We start from the raw sequence: 20,042 nt of genomic DNA, 5'->3' as shown, positions 1-20,042 counted from the left end.
CTCTCTTTCCCCCTTCCCTTCCTCTCTCCACTCCCCCCTCATTCCCCCCCCCCTCGTTGGCTTCCTCTGCCTTAAAAGTCTGCTCAGGCACTTGCATCCCTCCTGAGGTGCCTTTGCCTGCTCTCTGGGTACCTCAGTTCTGTGTGCATTACTGTCAGTGAGTTACGCTTTTCCTTCGTATCTAGGGCCTCCTAGACTATTACTACTTCTGTTCCAGGGAGAGGTGCATGCATGTCAGTGTATTCTAAGTACCTGCAATAGTCCCCAGTAGTCTTTCCTCAGATGTTCAGGTGGACATTTTTTTTTTTTTCTTGAAATAGCCCAGCTGACTTAGAAATTAGCTCCCAGATGAGACATTCCTGTATTTTTTGCAGTGAGACTTGGTCTGTGGAATCCTTTTTGTTTTTCTGTATACCCTTTTTTTTGCTATACCTTCATGCTTCCTGTTGCTGCCATTTCTTTTTTGAATGTCATTTTGCGTTGTGAAGTTGTATTCTGTTGTTTCTGTTACTTTTAATTTTTTCTTTCTTTCTTTCTTTCTTTCTTTCTTTCTTTCTTTCTTTCTTTCTTTCTTTCTTTCTTTCTTTCTTTCTTTCTTTCTTTCTTTCTTTCTTTCTTTCTTCCTTCCTTCCTTCCTTCCTTCCTTCCTTCCTTCCTTCCTTCCTTCCTTCCTTCCTTCCTTCCTTCCTTCCTTCCTTCCTTCCTTCCTTTCTTTTTTTTTTTTTTTTCTTCAAGATAGGGCCTCCCAAGTGCTGGGATTAAAGGTATGTGCCACCACACCCAGCTGCTCCTGTTAATTTAAATGATGCCGCTACATTAGGTCTTTTCAGTGTCCTGCATGACCATGCAGCTTGTTGGCTGCTTATTGAAGAGTTTGTGTCTGTTCCTGTTCAGCCTCAGAGATCTCCTTAGTTGCAGGCACTGGGTATAGAATAAAGGGGAAGGAGTAAGAATTGTTTGGAAAACCAAGAGACAATTATTTTATTGTTTGTTTGTTTGTGACAGGGTTTCTTTGTGTAGCTTTGGAGCCTGTCGTAGGACTCACTTTGTAGACCAGGCTAGCTGAGAACTCAAAGAGATCCACCTGCCTCTGCTTCCCCAAGTGCTGGGATTAAAGGTGTGCGCCATCACCACCTGGCCATCACCAAGAGACAATTCTAATAGAACTCTTGGGAGGAAATGTGATCTATTACAATGTTTTCTATATTACTATTATACTATATGAAAGAGAAATTGCATTGATTGTTATAACTGAGTCAAAAAGAAAATGGGCTTATGACAAGTCTGAATTGCTGTAGACTATTTAAAGTAATATACATATATATATTTTGTATTTCAGTATATGACTAGAATTGAAGTATCTTTGTCTAAGTGTTTTAGCCAGTTGTGATTTTAATTTAAAATTTTTTGCTTATGTGTATGAGTGTTCTGCCTGCATGTATGTCTGCACCATGTGTGTGTGGTGCCTGTGGAGCCCAGAAGGGATCAGATACCCTGGAACTAGCTGCATATAGTTGTGGGTGCTGAGAACGGAACCCAGATTTTTTGAAAAAGCAGCCAGTGCTCTTCACTACTGAGCTATCTCTTCCTATCCCATTATGATTCTAATTGGCCTTTGATATTTTAACATTTGTGATAGAGGTAGAAGATTTTACAGCCAGGAATTTTCTAAAACACAAAATTTTTACATAGTAAATGCTTAATTAAGGCTGTTATTCTTACTATATATCAAAACCTTACAGTTACTCACTTGAAAACAAAAATGTATGAGTTTAATCTTAACTTTTTTCAAGGAGTTATGTTGCTAATAACTTGCTTTGAAATTGTTCCACTTAAAATGTGATTGTGGTATGTGCCTAAAGCATGTATTCTTGTGCAGAGACCTTCTCTCTGATGTAGACTTGCAGGGAGACTGTGAGCCCCGGGTTGCATAGAACTGGCCTTGCTTTAGCTTCCCGAACCTCTTCCACGTTCAGATTAGTGGGTAGGCAGGTAATGAATGGAGTCTCTTCTCGATTCAAGTTTAATTATCTTTCATTCTCCTTAAAAACAATACCAGTATAGGCCTTTTAAGGAGAGGAGAACTATGTTCTATAGTTTAATTTTTCTATAGGTATTATTAGGGTTTTGGAATTTAGAAGTTGTGTATTTTCTTAAATTGTTGATTCCACTACCACTCTTTAAATTTTTAAGTGTATTTTATACATATGAGTGTTTAACCTGCATGTATGTATGTACGTGATGTGCATGTCTGGTGACTGTAGAGGTCAGAAGAGGATGTTAGATGCCCTGGGGCTGGAGTTACAGGTGGTCGTAAGGTGCCAATGTGGGTGCTGGAGATTGAACCTGGGTCCTTTGCAAGAGTAACAAGTTCCCTTAACCACTGAGCCAACTCTCCAGCCTCCCAAACCTTTTTGTTTGTTTGTTTGTTTGTTTTTGTTTTTCGAGACAGGGTTTCTCTGTGTAGTTTTGGAGCCTGTCCTGGATCTCACTCTGTAGACCAGGTTGGCCTTGAACTCACAGAGATCCGCCTGGCTCTGCCTTCTGAGTGCTGGGATTAAAGGTGTGCGCCACCATGCCTGGCTTCAAACCTTTTAAGGTCAATCTTGCTATGTAGTTTGGGCTGGTCCAAGATTTAGGATATTCCTACTTCTCAAATGCTGGGATTACAGGCTTTTTCACCACCACGCACAGCAAAATGTGCTGTTCTCTATACTAGATTTCAAAGAAAAATTTTGATGTTGTACTCTAATAATTTTTAGTACTCTTATTACATCTCAAGGTATAGCAATAAATAAGTGTGGATCTTCCTTTAGCTTTTTTAATTAATTAAATTTATTCATTTATTTTACATCCCAGCTGCAGTCAATCATCTGTAAGTTTATTTCCTGAAGGAGACACACATGGACATACATGTATATGTGTGTGTATATGCATATATTACCTTTAAGGTACTATAATTAAGGGACGATGGTGAGCACCACCATTACATTGTTCTTACACAGCCCTGCCTGCTGCTGTGAGGATGGCTTACTAACTTTATTAGTATTTTAACAAATGAATTTGCTAATTTGTTACATAATTTACTAGCTATTTGTCTACTCAGGTTACTGCAGTTTAAAAGACCAGTGAAGTTTACATTATTGTGCTGTTTACTTTTAAAAACTTTAGGCTATATTTATTTCTGTTCTTTGCCTGTGTTAGAGTAACTGTCATTCTCCAGCCTATCATGCACAGAATTAAAAGAATTTATACAAAGCCATCCCTTAGTAATCAGTTGCTCCCTTCAGTTGGAGTAGTTCTCAGTAGGAAATGAGATAGTGAGATGAGTTGCTGACGAAGATAAGAATTGAGAAGTTTTCAATCTCTTTTGTGCCCCTGAAAACGTTTGCTCCCATATTGCATTGAGAATAGGTAAGTTCATTGGGAAGTTGTATAAGGTAATTTCTAGCTATAAAGTTCTAAGACCAGATTATAATTCTCTACAACATTGGTTATTTATGTAACATTTTTGAGCCCATGCGTACTGTGGGTCTTAGAGAGGTCTGGTGGGGTGGCGGATTGTGGGTGGTGATGAACAAGATTCTTAGAGATTTTACTTGTTTCCTCTCCCACCGTTCTAACACTCCTGCATTTTCATTATAGTAGTTTAGATTAGTGTGGGGATGTTAGGAGTGGCTCGGTTTCTTTCCTTCTTTCTCCTAGCCAAGGAAGTGTCGCCTGGGGATGCTGGAGGAGAGGCTAGTTCCGATGGGATCAAAGGCACGAAAAGCAAAGAACCCTATTGGCTGCCTTGCTGACAGGTGTAAATCAGGAGTACCCATCAATATGGTTTGGTGGAACAGAGTCACAGAAAACAATTTACAGGTAAAAATAATTTTTATTAGAAATTTTTTGAAAGTGATTCTTGGTTTCTTTCTATATCTGTGGGTTGATGGATATGAAAAGATTGTATGGCTTAGCTGATATACTTTAAGTCATTAAAATTTTTCTAAAACCAAAGCAAGGTCAGTAGCCTGTTAACTAGCTGGTTAACCAGATGGTGTGTGTTTGTTTTAGACAGGGTCTTTCTAGTAGCCCTGTCTCCTGGAACTCTCAGTGTAGACCAGGCTGGTCTCTGCCTCTAGAGTGCTGGGACTAAAGGTGTGCGTCATCACATCTGCCTCACAGATGATTTTTGTTTGACTTTTTACTTTTCCTGCTTGAGAAGGTTTATACGCCCCCCCCCATTTTTGCATTGATGTGTGTGCATATGTGTGCCTTGGGGCACATGTGTAGGTCAGAGGACAACCCATGGAGCTCGCCATATGGGCCCTGGGACTCAAATTAGGTCACTAGACTCGGCAGCAGGCACCTTCATCCAGTGAGCCATCTTGTCAGCCTCATCTCTCTCTCTCACTAGCTCTGTAGACCAGGCTGGCCTGGAACTCACAGAGATCCGCCTGCCTCTGCCTCCTGAGTGCTGGGATTAAAGGCGTGTGCCACTACCACCTGGCTATATTTCTCTGTTTTTATATTAACTTTTTCCTTTTCAATTTTGTTAATATTTGAAAGTATTATTTTCTTTTTCTGGGTGTTAAATGTTCAAATCCAGGTCCTCAGACATGCAGAATCTATGCTTAATCGTTGAGCTATATAATATGCGCAGCCCTAGTTAAATTGTTTTTTAAATAAGCTGTATTACTCAGGATGCTCCTCTGAAAAGTTATGTTGTGGATATTTGCTGTAGACATTTATATTCACATTGAATTTGAAACATAGGAATCTTCGTATGTTTTCTTTCTGTACTTCCTTGTTTTTCTTTTTTGAGATAGTCTTAACTTTGTAGCCCAAGCCGGCCTTGAATTTATTCTAAGTCATGGTTCTCCTGCTTCCACATTCCTTTTGTACATTTGTTTTTATTGGAAATAAAAATTACATGTAAAGATTTTCAAGAAACCAACTTCAGTAGTATGTTATTATATATTTCTTATAATATGTCTGTAGAACAATATATTAAATAATGAAGAGGAATTTTTTTTTTTTTTTTTTTTTTTTTTGGTTTTTTTCGAGACAGGGTTTCTCTGTGTAGCTTTGCGCCTTTCCTGGAACTCACTTTGTAGACCAGGCTGGCCTCGAACTCTCAGAGATCCGTCTGCCTCTGCCTCCCGAGTGCTGGGATTAAAGGCGTGCGCCACCACCGCCCGGCTGGAATTTTTTAAAGTCAAGAACCAGCTTCTGTTTAGACAAACAGAAAAAGATTTAGATAAACTGACAAAACAATTTACATTCCATTTTAATATATTATATTTTCATTCTTAAAAATTGGGAGTTGTTATATGATATGGATAGTGCTATTAATCGTAACTTCAGTTTACTTATAGATTTGTTTTTCCTCCCAAATTTTGGATGGATTAGTATTTAAAATATATTCTTTGCTCCAATCTCACATGCTGTACGTAAAAAGATACTACAAAGCTAATAAACTTGATTTAATTACTGTCTTCAAAGTTGGCCCTACAATTTTTTTTTGTTTGTTTGTTTGTTTGTTCGTTTATTTTTGTGGTTTTTCAAGACAGGGTTTCTCTTGTTTTGGTGCCTGTCCTGGATCTAGCTCTGTCGACCAGGCTGGCCTCGAACTCATAGAGATCCACCTGGCTCTGCCCTCTGAGTGCTGGAATTAAAGGCTTGTGCCATCACCTTCCGGCTCTTTCTGAGACTTTAAATCTCTTTTCATTGATTTCTTGATCTTGATTTAAAACACCTTGGTTTTTTTTTTTCCACTTCTAAAGCCAAATGGAAACAAATTTAAAAATGAACATCTGTTTTGAGGCTTTGTTTTTAATTAATTTTGATTTATTCTTTGATAGTTTCATGCATGCATATAGTTAATTTTAAGTCATTTTTACTCCTGTTACTTTGTCTCATTTCTTCTCTCCTATTATAGCCCTTCTTCCCAATAAGTCTCCTCCCTATTTCTATGTCTTTTTCTGTTGTGAGTCATTGAATTTAATTGGGATTGCTCACATGAACATGGGTGGGAGGTCATTTACTGACGTATCCCTACTTCTCAGTGGCTATATCACTGAAGAAAATGACACTCGCTCCCCAGCAACCATTAATTGCCAGTTGTTCCTCAGGAATGAGTGGGGACCTGTGAGCCCTTTTCTCATCCTTGATGAAGTGTTAACCGCTCTATTCTCGTGTGAGTTCATGAGTGCAGTGGCCCTGTTTTGTTTTGTCCAGAAGAGTTTTTGATTTTGTTGTTTTTTTGCAGTACATCTCTTTATCATCATTCACTGTATCTATATTTATGTATGTGTGTGTATATGTGTGTATACATGTGTATGCATATGAATGTTTTGGGGTTTTTTTCCACATGTATATCTGGTGCCTTTGGAGCTGCATCCCTTGGAGATGTAGATGGTCTTAAGCCCTTTTATAGGTGCTGGGAACCAAACCTGTGTCTTTCTTAAGAGCAACAAATGGCCTGGCGGTGGTGGTGCACACCTTTAATTCCAGCACTCAGAGGACAGAGCCAGGTGGATCTCTGTGAGTTTGAGGCCAGCCTGATCTACAGAATGAGATCCAGGACAGGCACCAAAACAACACAGAGAAACCCTGTCTTGAAAAAAACAAAAAGAGAAAAGGCAACTAATGTTTTTAACTCATGAGCCGTTTCTCTAACCCCTTCATTTTTTTTTTTTTTTCCAAGACAGGGTTTCTCTGTGTAGCTTTGCGCCTTTCCTGGGACTCACTTGGTAGTCCAGGCTGGCCTTGAACTCACAGAGATCTGCCTGCCTCTGCCTCCTGAGTGCTGGGATTAAAGGTGTGCGCCACCACCGCCAGGCTCTCTAACCCCTTCATTTTAAAAAATGTTAAAAGTGTGTTTTGCCTGCATGTGAGTGTGTATACTGTGTGAGTGCAGTGCCCATAGAGGCCAGAAGTGGGCATTGGAGATCCTGAAACTGGCTTACAAGTGGTTGAGAGCCATTATGTGGGTACTGGGAATGGAATCTAGGTTCTCTTGGGAGAGCAGCCAGTGCTCTTAACCCCTGAGCCATCTCTCCAGTCTAAGTGAAGGATGTTATAAATATAAATTTATGGTGTTCTTGGTAATAACACATGCCCAATGAAGACCAAAAGTTGGAAAAGCAGTTACACTTTTTACTTGAGATGAGTCTCGAGCAGTCAGTTATTTTCTGTTGTGATCATTTTAAATTTATGGTGATTTCATCTGAGTGTTAATAAGAGATGTAGCCAAAATCAGAAGGGAAGACATAGGAAACTACTCCTATTTAGAAAGAAACTGATCTTTCCAGAGTCTGCATGACAGTATCCCAATTAGTAGATTTTGACTCATGCTTTTTTCAGTAGCGTGTTTGTGCTATTCTTCTAAATTAAGTGTATTTAATTCTTCTGCTCGTCTAGACCTTCTCCACTTAGAAGATTTCCATCAGAGCGCTTTGTTGGGGCTCCATTTTCTAGTTAGTGTCTTATCCTGTGCATGTTGCTGCTTTCATCATTTTCAGCCCTACCCTTAGACGCTTTGCTTAGATTTTCCCATCTTTATTTAAAGCCTCTGGTGCTGAATCTTTCAAGACTACTTTCTACTACGTCTCATTACTTCACAGCTATGGGATCATCAGCTTCCTCATCACCTGTGTTAAGTGCCATCTGCTTCCTCATTATCATCATTGTCCAGTTGAGGGTGACATCCAAACACCTCTAACCAAGCACCATGAAAACTTTACCAGCTTGGACGTCAACTTTGCCTTTTCTCCATATATTCAGGTTTATCAGGTTCACGTCTATATGAGAAAAGGCTCTAAAGCAGTGGTTCTCACCCTGGGGGGGTTTCACTCTGGGGGGTGGGGGCGGTCACCTAAGACCACCGGAAAACAGATATTTATGTAATGATTCATAACAGTACCAGAGTTACAATGAGGACGTAGCAATGAAAATAATTTTATGGTTGGGGGTCACCACAACTTGAGGGAATGTATTAAAGGGTTGCAGCATCAGGAAGGTTGAGAACCCCGGCTCTAGAGTAACTAGTATGTTTCAAGCTAGGACAGAGCAGTGTCTTTCAGTTAGAACTTTCCAACAAATAATGCAGGAGGTACACAATGTGCTATCATACCTCAAACCAGCCAATAGCCTCAAGGAAGTGCATACAAGTTCCGTTGTTGTGCTCCCCCCCCTTTTCTGCCTTGCTGTGTTTGTTGTTAACTGTACTTAAGAGTTTGTTCTCAAGTCCTTAACACAAGTCCTGTAAAGCTTTCTTGTACATGTTTGTGGGAGGCGAGCTCCCACCTTTTAAAAGGGTTCCTATAAGGAGGAGAGAGGGATGAGAAATGTTTAGATAAAAAGATAGCAAAGAGGAGAAAGACAGAAACAGGTTAGCTTCCGGGGGACCTGGGTCAAAACCCAGTGCCCCTTCTGCCTCTTCAAAAGGGCTTTTTATAACAGTGCCAAGGGACGAGGCAAAAGACCTCCCCATTGCCAGAGTAAAACACACAGTACAGCCAAGTGTAGGCCCTTCTAAACACCTGGTAACCACGGCCCTGGTGAAAATCATCCTCTTATGCAGCTCTGCTGGGTAAAGCAAGGTCAGATTCTCACACCCTGAGTAAGGTCTCACTAGGAAAACTCTATAGGTTTCCACATGGTTCTCTCTCTAAGTTCCTATGTGAGAACTTGACTTTGCCACTTTGAGTAGCTGCCATTGCTTGAAGACCACCTGGGTCACAGGCTTGGATTGGCATCTGTACTTTTGAGCAGTAATTGCAGGTTTGGACAGCTCCTGGAAGTCCTGTAGTTGTCATCATCTTGAGTTTTTCAGCTTTTCTTTGTGCTCTCTGACCTGGATTGTGTTGATCAAACTTAAGTTATCTTGTTAATATTTTTTGGAGGAAGGGGAAAAGGTCTCTATTATGTAGCACTGCCCTGGAACTGGTTATGTAGACCAGACTGGCCTCTGCCTCCCAAGTGCTGGGATTAAAAGTGTGTTCCACCATGCCTGGCTCCTTTCTTATTCTTTAAACCAAAAAATCTTAGCTTCTGTAATCCTCTTTTTCTGCTCACCCTTTTGCTGTCCCCACCCTGAACCTGTTTCGGGTTGAGCATTGAAGAAATGGGTGCTTTTGTAGCACAGGTGGGATTAAAGGTGTGCATCACTGCCCCTGCAAAACTAAAGACGTTTGCCTTCTAGTAGCAAGCAAATTGACCACTTCTTAGGGGATGAGAACCACTGAGGTTCACCTGCCCATTAACTGAAGGATGAAAAATCGGACAGTATACCTTGCTGTTGTATTGAGTATAGCAGTCCTGTTTTCCCCATTAGACATATGGAAAGCTGTTTCAGAAAAGCCCAGTTTTAATCATGATCTTCTAAACCCTGAGATTTTCTTACCACACTGTCTGCTTTCATCCCTGGCTTTTGACAGTCTGCATGCAGTACCCCTCCCGTTTTTCTTTTTCATGACTTCTGACCTAGTTTATACCTTTAATATAAGTGTCTGAACATTTTGTCGGGTGTTTTTAAGATCTGGGCTGCCTTCCCTTCCTGAGTCGGCTCTTCCATCTGTTGACATACAATATATTTTACTTGACAGGCTCTTGCTTTTCTTGGGAGGCGGTGGTTCATAGAACACACACTCAGAAGCATGTTACTGGCTCTCTATCTCTGTTATCCTGTATCGGTGTTGATGGAGCCTGAAAACATTCTTCTTTTCTCTCAGGAGGTGGTGCTAAGGCCGCCTTCCTTGTGAGCACCGGCCAAGCATCTGGAAGAAAAAGCCTGCTTTTGAAATTTTCCCCCCTTAAATCTGCTTGTCCTTTGATGCTGGATTGCTATTTGAAACTGTATTTTCAGTAATTTTTTTAATTTCTAGAATATTTTTGTCATTTGTAAATATCACTTTGATTTTTTTTTACTGAGTAGTATGTGTAATTTTGTAGTAATTATCTAAAACTATATGTATACAAAGGTGTATGTGTGTGTCATACATGCATACCCACCTGGCCATGTGTGACTATACATGCCAGTGTGTGTGCTTATGGAGGCCAGAAGTTGATGCCAATCTCTTTCTCCATCCCTGTCTGCTTTATTTTAATTTTTTTAAAGACTTATTTTATGTGTTTGGGTGTTTGCTTGCATGTGTGGATGTGTGCCACCTGTGTGCTTGGTGCCATGGAAGCCAGAAAAGGGTATCAGATCCCCTGAGATTGGACTTTCAGATGTTTTGAACTGCCATGTGGATGCTGGGAACGGAACCTAGGTTCTCTGCGAGAGGAACTGGTATACTTAACTACTGTGCCATTTCTCCAGCCCTCCTGGGCTTTATTTTATGTTTTGAGACAGGGTCTTCATGATTGTAACTCACCAGTTGGTTAGACAAACTGGTCAGTGAGCCCCTGGGAGCCCCTTGGGATCCTGCCGTCTCTACCTCTGAGCCCTGTCATCATAAGTGTGCTACCATGAATGAGTGCCGGGGATCTGAACTCAGGTCCTCATACTGGTGCAGCAAGTGTTTTATCTGTGTAATCTGTGTCCTAGCTCCTGACTTTTTATTTAATAAAATGAATCATGGGCTTTGTGAGGAGGCTTATTACTTTTAGTATCAACCTGTTTCCGATGTACAAGGGGGATTTCTTCTAGAGTTTTAGAGATCTTCCTTTTAAAAACAAAACCTCTAAGATTAATGTTCTGATGTACCTGATATTCAGTCTTGTGAGACTGTTAGTCTTAACTACTTGTCAACTCTTCTGTTTAATGTTACAATATTTTTCTAGTGATCTCAGCCTAACACCAATCCAAAAAAAGTTGATTGAGCTATCTTGTCAGCAGCACCTAGCAGCACTCTAGTTCACCTTTATGCAGATCAACTTTGATGTCTGATTCTACCCATTTCTCTACCTGACTAAGGATTTGTTGAAATATTTTATCACCTGCCCTAGAATTGTGAGCACATAGTAAATAGTCTATATTTGTTCATTCTTTCATTTCTCACCTATCCCTTAAAATTGGTCCATAGCATCACGGTGTTTAGACTAGGGCGGTCACTCTGCTTTATCTTACTGTGCTGCCATCTTAATGCTCACTTGAATATTTCAAATATTGGTTTTAAAGTCCCTTGTACAAACCTTTTAAAAAACTTTTTTGGAAAGGTTGCCTTAACGTGTTTCATCTTGTAAGAATCTGGTGTCTGCTTGAATGACAGAATCAAGGAGATGCAAGGTTCTACAGAATTCTTGTGGTATAAGAGATTAAAATTTGCCTACACGCTCTGATATATTATAATCATGTTCATTTAACCTCACAAGTTCTAAAGTAGAGTTGATGACTTGTCAGTTAGAAGCATTCCTGTGATTGTAACTCCCTGGTAAAATGAGGAAAAAGCATGAGCAGTGTTGGGTGTGTGTGAGCGAGGGTCCACTTGCTCTCCTTGTCCACCTGTCAGTGTCTCGGTGACACCACTCAGCCCTCCTGAGACGGAGTTAAGAGGAAGGCTCCTAGAAAGTCTCTTGGATCGCAAAGCCTTGTGTGAATTCTAGCTTTTCCTAACTGGTGCTTTGTGAAGAACTCAGAAATTCTGGAAACTCATTAGATATACTTGTGTCTTCATTACTCCGTAGATTTAGTGCTACTTTAGGTCGTTTTGAGTCTGTGGGCCAGGGATGGAGAATTTGGGATTTGATGGAATAGATTGGAGTTAATAATAAGCATAAGATGTTGCTTATGTTAGACTGTGGGTTCCTTGGATCTCGGGAGAATTCGAGAAGTATGGTGTAAGTGTGGTGTCCTTAAGGTGGGTGCACTGCTGTGTGCTTCCATTCCCTCACCCCGTCCTCACCACTGTCTCCTCAGCCTGCTGTCCATGTGAAGTGTGTACAGTCTGGGAAGCTGGTTCCCAGACCCTCTGTTGCAGTGGTTTGTGTTCTCTCCTGTACTCTGTGTGCCTTGGGATCTGTCTTTATTCCTGTTGGCGGATCTTCCGTTTGACTTTCCAGTTTGGAGATAACCTCTCTGTGTATGAAGATTTCTACCTTCTGCCTTATAAACAAGCCATGCTTATTTATCTTCTATAACTTGGTACCCAGACAAAGAATACTACATAAAGAGGTTTGTATGGTTAGGCACTTGAACAGCAGAGTGGGGGACTAGTTCCTACTTGAATGAACTACTTTCCTGCTTTTCATTCATCCCATAGCTGAAGTTTTCATTTTCACCACTCACTTGAAAATAATTTTGATCAGGGTGCCTACTGGTCAAAAATTAGCCGGGCCGTGGTGGCGCACGCCTTTAATCCCAGCACTTGGGAGGCAGAGGCAGGCGGATCTCTGTGAGTTCGAGGCCAGCCTGTTCTCCAAAGCGAGTTCCAGGAAAGGCTCAAAGCTACACAGAGAAACCCTGTTTCGAAAAACCAAAAAAAAAAAAAAAAAAAAAAAAGGCCTTTGTACAACTCTTTTTGTTACTGTGATAAAGTACCATGACCAAAAGCAGCATAGCAAAGAAATGATTTATTTTGGCTTATGGTTCTAGAGGGGTAGAGTTCATTAATGGTGAGGAGGGCATGGTAGCTGGCAGGCGTATCACATTTCATCGACACACATGGGAAACAGTGAGAGAGAGAGAACAGGAAGTGTGGTGAGGCTATAGCACTTCAGCCTGCCCTCTGTGACAGATCTCCGTCATCAAAAGCTCCACTTTCTAAAGGTTCTGTAACTCCCATCCCTAAACAGCACCGCCAGCTGGAACTAAGCGTTCAAGTGCATGAGCCTGTAGTGCAGTGGTTCTCAACTTAGAGGTTGCCCAAGATCATCAGAAAACAGATACTTCTTACAGTCATTGCAGTGGAAAAATGATAGTTATGAAGGAGCAATGAAAATAATGTTATGGTTGGGGGGGCGGGGTCACCACAATGTGAGAGACTGTATTAAAGGGACACAGCAATAGGAAAGTTGAGAACCACTGCTGTATTGGAACATTTCTTATTCAGACCACTGTATGATTCTTCATTTTCCATGTAGGCATGGTCATACTGTGATTCAGGTGGAATTAGTCTAATTTTAGATGTCTCATAGCTTTTAACAGTTTCAACACTGTTCAAAAGCCCAAAGTATCTTCTGCTGTGGTGATCTCACTGTTTATAAAGCCAGAAAACAATGATACACTTCCAGCATACAGTGACATAGAATGTGCATTCCCATTTTAAAACGAAGGAGTGGGGGCACAGCAAGGAAAAACTGGACTAACCTAAGGCTGAACCCCAGTAGGGCAAACACTAAATCCTGAAGCTCCGTGTCTGGTTTCTGGGGCTTCAGTTGCATAGGGCTTACTTAGGTGGCTTTGCACCTCTGGCTTTGCCGTCTGCAACATGCATTTCTCTTTGGGGCTGCTTCTACTCTGTATGCAGCTCTGAGGAAGAAAGGAGATAGTGGCAGAATTGGGAGGGTTTGAAGGCCAGGGCCAAGGGCCAAGGGCAAGGACAAGGGTCTTCAGAGAGCAGACAAAGGAGGGAGAATGGTCACCAGTGCCCATGGCAGGAGAGGCTGAGGCTGCCATAGTCACTGCTCACTACTGGGCCGTAGGTTGATGAGGAAGAACAGTAAGTAGGCAGAAGAAAGGAAGAAAATGAGCATGCTGTAATTGCAGCCTCGCTTGCACAGCACTTGACTTGGCTGCACCACTAGGGTTTCCTCTAAAGCTGCGCACATTTTCCTTCCTGCCCCACTTGTTGCTCTTGCTTCCTCATAGCACCCTTTGCTGATCTCACACACCTGCATTGCTGGAGCTGCTCTCTAGTCATAGCTGAGTGCCAAATACTTCCTTTAGTCCTCTAGTCACCTCTGCTTAGAATCCATCCCAGCACTTGTCACTGAACAGAAGGGTCAGGAGTCTAAGACCAGTCTTGACTGTGTCACAAATTTGAGGCCAGCCTAGGCTATTTGAGACCCTGTTTAAAAACAAAAACAAAACAAAACAAAACAAAACAAAACAAAAAAAACAACGAGGGTGGGGATGCTAGTCTAAACTTAGTATATTCTGCTTGTATCATTTTTCTTCTTTGCTTTGTTAAGAGGTAAATTTCCTAGTCAAAGGGCATGCTACTTCTCATTTGGATACATATTCTCAAACTGTTCTTAAGTGGGGCACACCTATGGAGGGATGCTAGAAATGATTATGGTATCACCAGTTTCTACCTGGGGAACTTGGGTGCTTAAGTCTTACCCTATTTACAGAGAATTCCCATGTACTGAGCTGATGATACTTTCCACCTTCCTCTATCATAATGTAATGTTTATATTTACTGATACTCATTTGCATGATCCAGCATACATATGATAGTTTACCTAAGATCGTTCAAAAAGAGCACTACACTAGCAGGAGTCTTATAGGAATACTGGAACCTTCACCCACTGCTCATCAGTTTCATCTGGTGTGGACAGTCCACAGTAGCAATAGTATTTAGATATTGCATTTAACTTAAGTGGTAAAACATGGCTTGAGTAATCCAGAAGTTTAGTATATTTTGGTAATCTTAAATTAACCATATTTGGCTATGTTTTAAACAAGGAGAAAGATCAAACGATTAAGAACAAATCTTGTAGAGATATAGACTTTGAAGGCTTTGGTTAGCCTTTGGTTTCGCTTTTCCATTTAATCTGTTCCTTTTTTGTGTTTTACTTCCAAACACCAAAGACTGTGAAATAGTGCTGAACAGATCCTTATGTCCATGGCCTCATCTTTTTATGCCTTCTAAGACTATTTTAGCAAGGCAAAGTGCCCAAGTCTCCACCTTGCCCCCCAACATGTAACCACAAGTAATACTTTTCAGGGCTTACTCAGAGCCAGAAGAATATCCTGTTTTCTTCAGGCAACATAGGGAAAATAATGGGAAGGCATTTGCCACAGTTCAGGGGCCAAATTGGTCTTAGAATGAATGCTTTCCCAGATCCACTAACCATGCTTACAGCAAGACCTGGAAGGGTTTATCTAACTACACTTGAAGCAGTTTAAGCACAACAGGAAACATATTAAAAGGATGTCTAAGAATATCGCAAACCCCCATAGGCTCATATACTTGAGGACTTGGCCCCATTTGTGGAAGACTGTTTGGGAAGGTTAGGAGATGTGGCCTTGTTCTAGGAGGTGTATCACTGGGGCAGGCTTTGACGTTTCAAAAGCTCATGCCATTCTGAGGTACCTCTCTCTGCCTGTGGTTGTGTCTTATGTGAGCTTTCTGATACTGTTCCAGATTAATGCCTCATTGACTGCTGACATGTTCCCCCTGCCATGATGGCCTTGAATTCCAAACCTCTGAAACCATAAGCTCTAAATAAAATTTCGAATATTAATATCTGTATATGCATACAAATATGTGTATGTATTAACACACACACATAGATAAAAGATAAGAGAATAATTATCATTCTGTTCACAAAATAAGCAAAGTAAGAAGATAAGACTCATACTAAGAAGAAGTAATTAAAATTCCCAGAAATGATGCAGAAGTAGCTAAAAAAACAAAACAAAACATCAAAACAGTTATTAAATCCCATCCCATATGTTCAAGAAGCTAGAGGGAAGATAAAACATGGAAGATGAGTTAAGTTTATAAGTAAATGAAGGTTTTAGAATTTAAAGCTAGTGTCTGAAATAAAAGACTGGATAGGAATGCTTGGGGATTAGAGTTTGCAGAAGAGTAATCACAAAACCACATAGCTAGCGTGCGTGCGTGCGTGTGTCACACACACAGTCATCACCAGCTGTTCTAGTATACTTCTGACTGTTGCTCCTGAAGAAAGACGGAGTTGTTTTGAGAAAAACTTTTTTTTTAGAAAAAAAGAAAAAATTGTTTTGAGAATTAATAGACAAGCATTTTCTGAAGCTAATAAAAAGTTTAAGGCCATAGATAAAATTAGCCTAGAACCACAATCCAAAAAAACAGTAAACAGGGGGCACTAAGCCTCACCGACAAACGGTGCTGGGAAGAAAAACAAGGTTCTGGTTTCAGGCAGCATGTTCCTTACTGGAGATGGCGCAGAGTATCCGATAGTGCAGCAGTGTGTGTGTCGGTTGTACAGCCCTGGCTGTCCTGGAACTCACTGAGGTAGACCTGCCTCCGCCTCCTAAGAGCTGGGATTAAATGTGTGTGCTACCACACCTACCCCAGATAGTGTAGCAATATCTTTAATATAGAAGAAGCAAAATATATCTTTACAGGAAGCAAAAAGCATACCATACCAAAGTTCTGCATTTGGGAAAATATAGAAATGTATTCATGGAAATGAATACATATACAAAAATTGATAAAACTCAAGTTAGTTTTGTAGTTTAGTTACAAATATTCACACTCGGTCTAATTCTCTGGTTTTAGAGACATGCTATGGTCATGTAAGATGTTGCCTGTGGTGAAAGACAATCAGTCTCTCTTGTGACTCAGTATTTCAAATTTAAAAATTCCCAAGAAGCTAAACAGCTAGTGGTGCTTGCAGTGGATGATTGATTGATAAATAAAACACTGATTGGCCAGTAGCCAACCAGGAAATATAGGCAGAGAGGAGAATTGAGAGAACAGGAAGGTGGAGAGGAGGAGACGCCAGCCTGCTGTCCGTCCAGGGAACATCATGTAAAGGCAGCAGGTAAAGCCATGGAACATGTGGCGACATATAGATTAACAGAAATGGGCTGAGTTAAGTCTAAGAGCTAGTCAGTGGTAGGCCTGAGCTAATGGCCGAGCAGTTTAAATAATAAAAGTGTCTGTATGTTTATAAGTGGGCTGCGGGACTGCCGGGGCTTGGCGGGACCCAGAGAGAAAAACTCTAGCTACAGGTGCTCAGTGGTAGAGCCAAGATTCCTTCAGACACCCAGCAGTTGTAAGAGCCAAGACCTGTAGCCCCAGCATGGATCCAGGTAGTAGATTGTGAGAAGGTGGCCCACCTGGGTGTATAGCCAGACTTATTCCCCTCCCTGGGGAAAAAAAAAAAAAAAGTACATCACCACTAGATATATTTTAGTAAATACTAAAGTTAGTACTTTAGAATATAAGTAAATCCCGGTGGAATCCCTGCTATGTGGAATCTAAATAGCTATACCAGATGCAAAAATAGTATGAGTAAATTATAAGATTGCTCATAATTTTTTGAAGGAGAATTGATTATTAAAATCAAAGGAATGATAAAGTTTGTATGGTTTAGAAATGTAAAAAATACAACAATAGTAGAAGTCTTGGGGGAGAAATGGAAAAGGAATTTGCCTTTCCTTCCATTGTATCTGAGCTATTAGTGGAGCTGGATGATAGTGTTAGGGGCTGAATTATGTCCCTCTATCCTCCATTCATATGTGTTGACACCTAACTCCTCATGTGACTGTATGTGGAGGTGAGGCCTTTACAGGGTGCACTAAGGTAAATAAGATCATAGGATGGAACTGTAAGCCAATGTACTTGTTACCTTTATAGTGAGGAATGGATGCCAGGGGTCTGACATACAGAGTGAAGATCTGTGGAGATAAAATGAGAAAGCAGCTGTCTAGAAGAGGGGCTCAGGAAAACCCCTGCTAGTTCCATCTTGATCTTGGATGTCTAGGTTGTGAGACTTAGAAAATGGATTTCTGTTGTATAGTGTCTGGTGTTTAGTTATGGCAGCCCCAGCAGACGTAAGACAGTTCGTGAAAATCTAAAGATAGATACTTGAAAACCTAACGGAACTACAACAGTAGAACAGAATTCTAACTAAATAAACCAAGAGATAAATGAAAAGTACTCAGGGTGGAGGTGTGTGTGTGTGTGGGGGGGGAGGGTCCTCAGATGGAACCATAAGTCAGATGATGGCATAAAATTTACATTGTCTGAACAGAACAGTCATGGACAGAGTGTTTCAGGCTGGATTTAAAAACTATCATGATGCCAGTAAGAAACTTGCTTTAGAGACAGGGAGGTGGCTGTGTGTGTAAAGAGCGCCCACTCTACAAGCATGAGAACATTCCCCAGCACTTACATAAAAATCTAAGTGTGGTGGCACTTGCCTGCAGCCCCAGCCCTGGGGGGAGCTACCTAGGTTGCTGGGGTTTGTTGGCCAGCCAGCCTAGCAATAGAGGAAAAGTCCAGACATCTCTCTTGTCCGACACATGAGTGTGTCCACCCCATTCTTCACACACACATTCAGTACATATACCCAAACAAACCAACAACAACAACAACAAAAAAACCTACCTTAGCTGGGTGGTGGTGACGCACACCTTTAATCCCAGCACTTGGGAAGGAGAGGTGGGTGGATCTCTGAGTTTGAGGCCAGGGCTATACAGAGAAAACTTGTCTTGAAAAAACAACCCCTCCCCCCAAAAAGGAAACCTACTTTAGATATATGTTAGAAGGTCCACTCTGCTGCTCAAAAGAAAGCTAGGACATGCCATTCTTTATTAATTTAGTGAATAACAGATGACAGAAAGGAGAAATAGACAGTGATAGGGATGTTAAGATTATTTCCTCGTATTACAAGGAGAGAAAGAGAGAGAGATATATGAGAGAGAGAGATATGAGAGAGAGATATGAGAGACTTGAACAACTCTAAAAACCAACTTTATATAATTGGCATTTACAGAGCGAGCATTCTACCTGGCAACAGTCAAGTACTTGTCCTTTTCAAAGACTAGGACAGATCAATTTCAGGTCATTATACAGATCTCAATAAAGGTAAAGGAACTCAAAATCACACAAAATATGATTTACCATAGTAGAATTAGGTATCAGTGACACTATTATTAAAATCCTGATACATTTGGAAAATCAGTGGTAATGCTTTTAATTACTTAGGAGTCAAAAGAAGAAAGAGAGAAGTGTTTTGAACTGAATAGCTACATATCAAAAGTCACAGGATGCCACTAAGTGTTGGTAACAATAGGGGCCTTTACTGAAACAGATGCCTGTGTTAGGAAAGATAGGATTCCTTCCTAAGTATGGTTGTGGCTTTCAGCCTTGAAAACTAGGACACAATGGTAAATCACAGCCTAAGAAAGTCAACTCAGAGCAGAAATGAACAGTAAAAAGAAAATGGGGATGGGGTGGAGAGACGTCTCAGTGGTTAAGAGATCTTACTACCCTTGTAGAGTACTAAAGTACAATTCCCAGTACCCACTTTTAGGGCAGCTCACATCCACCTGTAATTCTGGCTCCTAGTTATCTGATCCCTCCGGCCTCTGCTGGCACCCCCCCCCCATTTTAGTATCATTTTGACAAAGTATGAAGATCTATATGTTTTAATTTTTTCTTTTTATTTTATTGCATGTGTATGGGTGTTCTGTCTGCATGTCTGTCTGTGAACCACTTGTGTGCCTGGTGCCTGTGGAGGGCATCAGATTCTCTAGAACTGGAGTCACAGATGGCTGAGCCACCATATTGATGTTGGGAACTGAACTTAAGTCCTCTGCACAAGTGGTCTTCCCTTAACTGCTAAGCATTTCTCCAGCCCCACACAGGTAGGGTTTGTGTATCTAGTTACAGGGCAGCTGGTATAAAAACATATCACTCCACCACCAAATAGTATCAATAGAATTAGTAAGAAAAGGCTGGAATAATACTAGACTTTATTCTACTTAGTAATTTGTTTGATCAAATTCGGTTTGGAAAACATGTTTGTAGTTCTAGTGGTTATATTTTTAAGCTGTTTTGCTACTTCATTTAATCCCCTATTTCATGAATAAAAAAGATTATATATTAACACTTACCATATGTCTAAACCATTTATAGTAGTTTATTCCCAAGAAAGATGAAATTGTGAACAACAAAGACTTTTATATGAAACAATATAAATGTCCAGTGGATAAAAGGAGAAAGACATGTTGCTAAAAGAGAACCATGATGACTCATCATGACGAATATATTCATTAAATTGACGGAGGAATTATTGTAAAGCTGTATATCTAGTTCAAGAGTTACTGAAGCTGGCATTTTAAGTATGTACTGTTTATTATGCCAGTTATACCTTTAAAAAAAAGCTGACATGAAAAGTCCCTGGATCACTCTGAGAGTAGAAAGATTAATGATATCAACATATGA

At 40.6% G+C, this 20,042-nt stretch overlaps 1 protein-coding gene across 9 annotated transcripts in view; it reads left to right on the top strand.

Annotated features, from left to right (window-relative positions):
• The window catches only part of Pan3 (poly(A) specific ribonuclease subunit PAN3), a 126,742-nt gene that overhangs the window by 35,986 nt on the left and 70,714 nt on the right, over positions 1 to 20,042 (top strand). For 3 of the 9 annotated variants that reach the window (XM_076560438.1, XM_076560437.1, XM_076560442.1), the window contains exon 5: positions 3,706 to 3,867. The exons of 5 other annotated variants lie outside the window; for them this stretch is intronic. In XM_076560438.1, the coding sequence (XP_076416553.1) occupies positions 3,706 to 3,867 (162 nt within the window). Of the gene's footprint in view, positions 1 to 3,705; positions 3,868 to 20,042 lie in introns of those variants that run through there. One more of the 9 variants, XM_076560445.1, reaches the window with a different exon arrangement.

The sequence above is a fragment of the Peromyscus maniculatus genome, chromosome 23, assembly GCF_049852395.1.
Source record: "Peromyscus maniculatus bairdii isolate BWxNUB_F1_BW_parent chromosome 23, HU_Pman_BW_mat_3.1, whole genome shotgun sequence".
NCBI lineage: Eukaryota > Metazoa > Chordata > Mammalia > Rodentia > Cricetidae > Peromyscus > Peromyscus maniculatus.
This window is presented reverse-complemented; position numbering and strand designations above follow the sequence as displayed.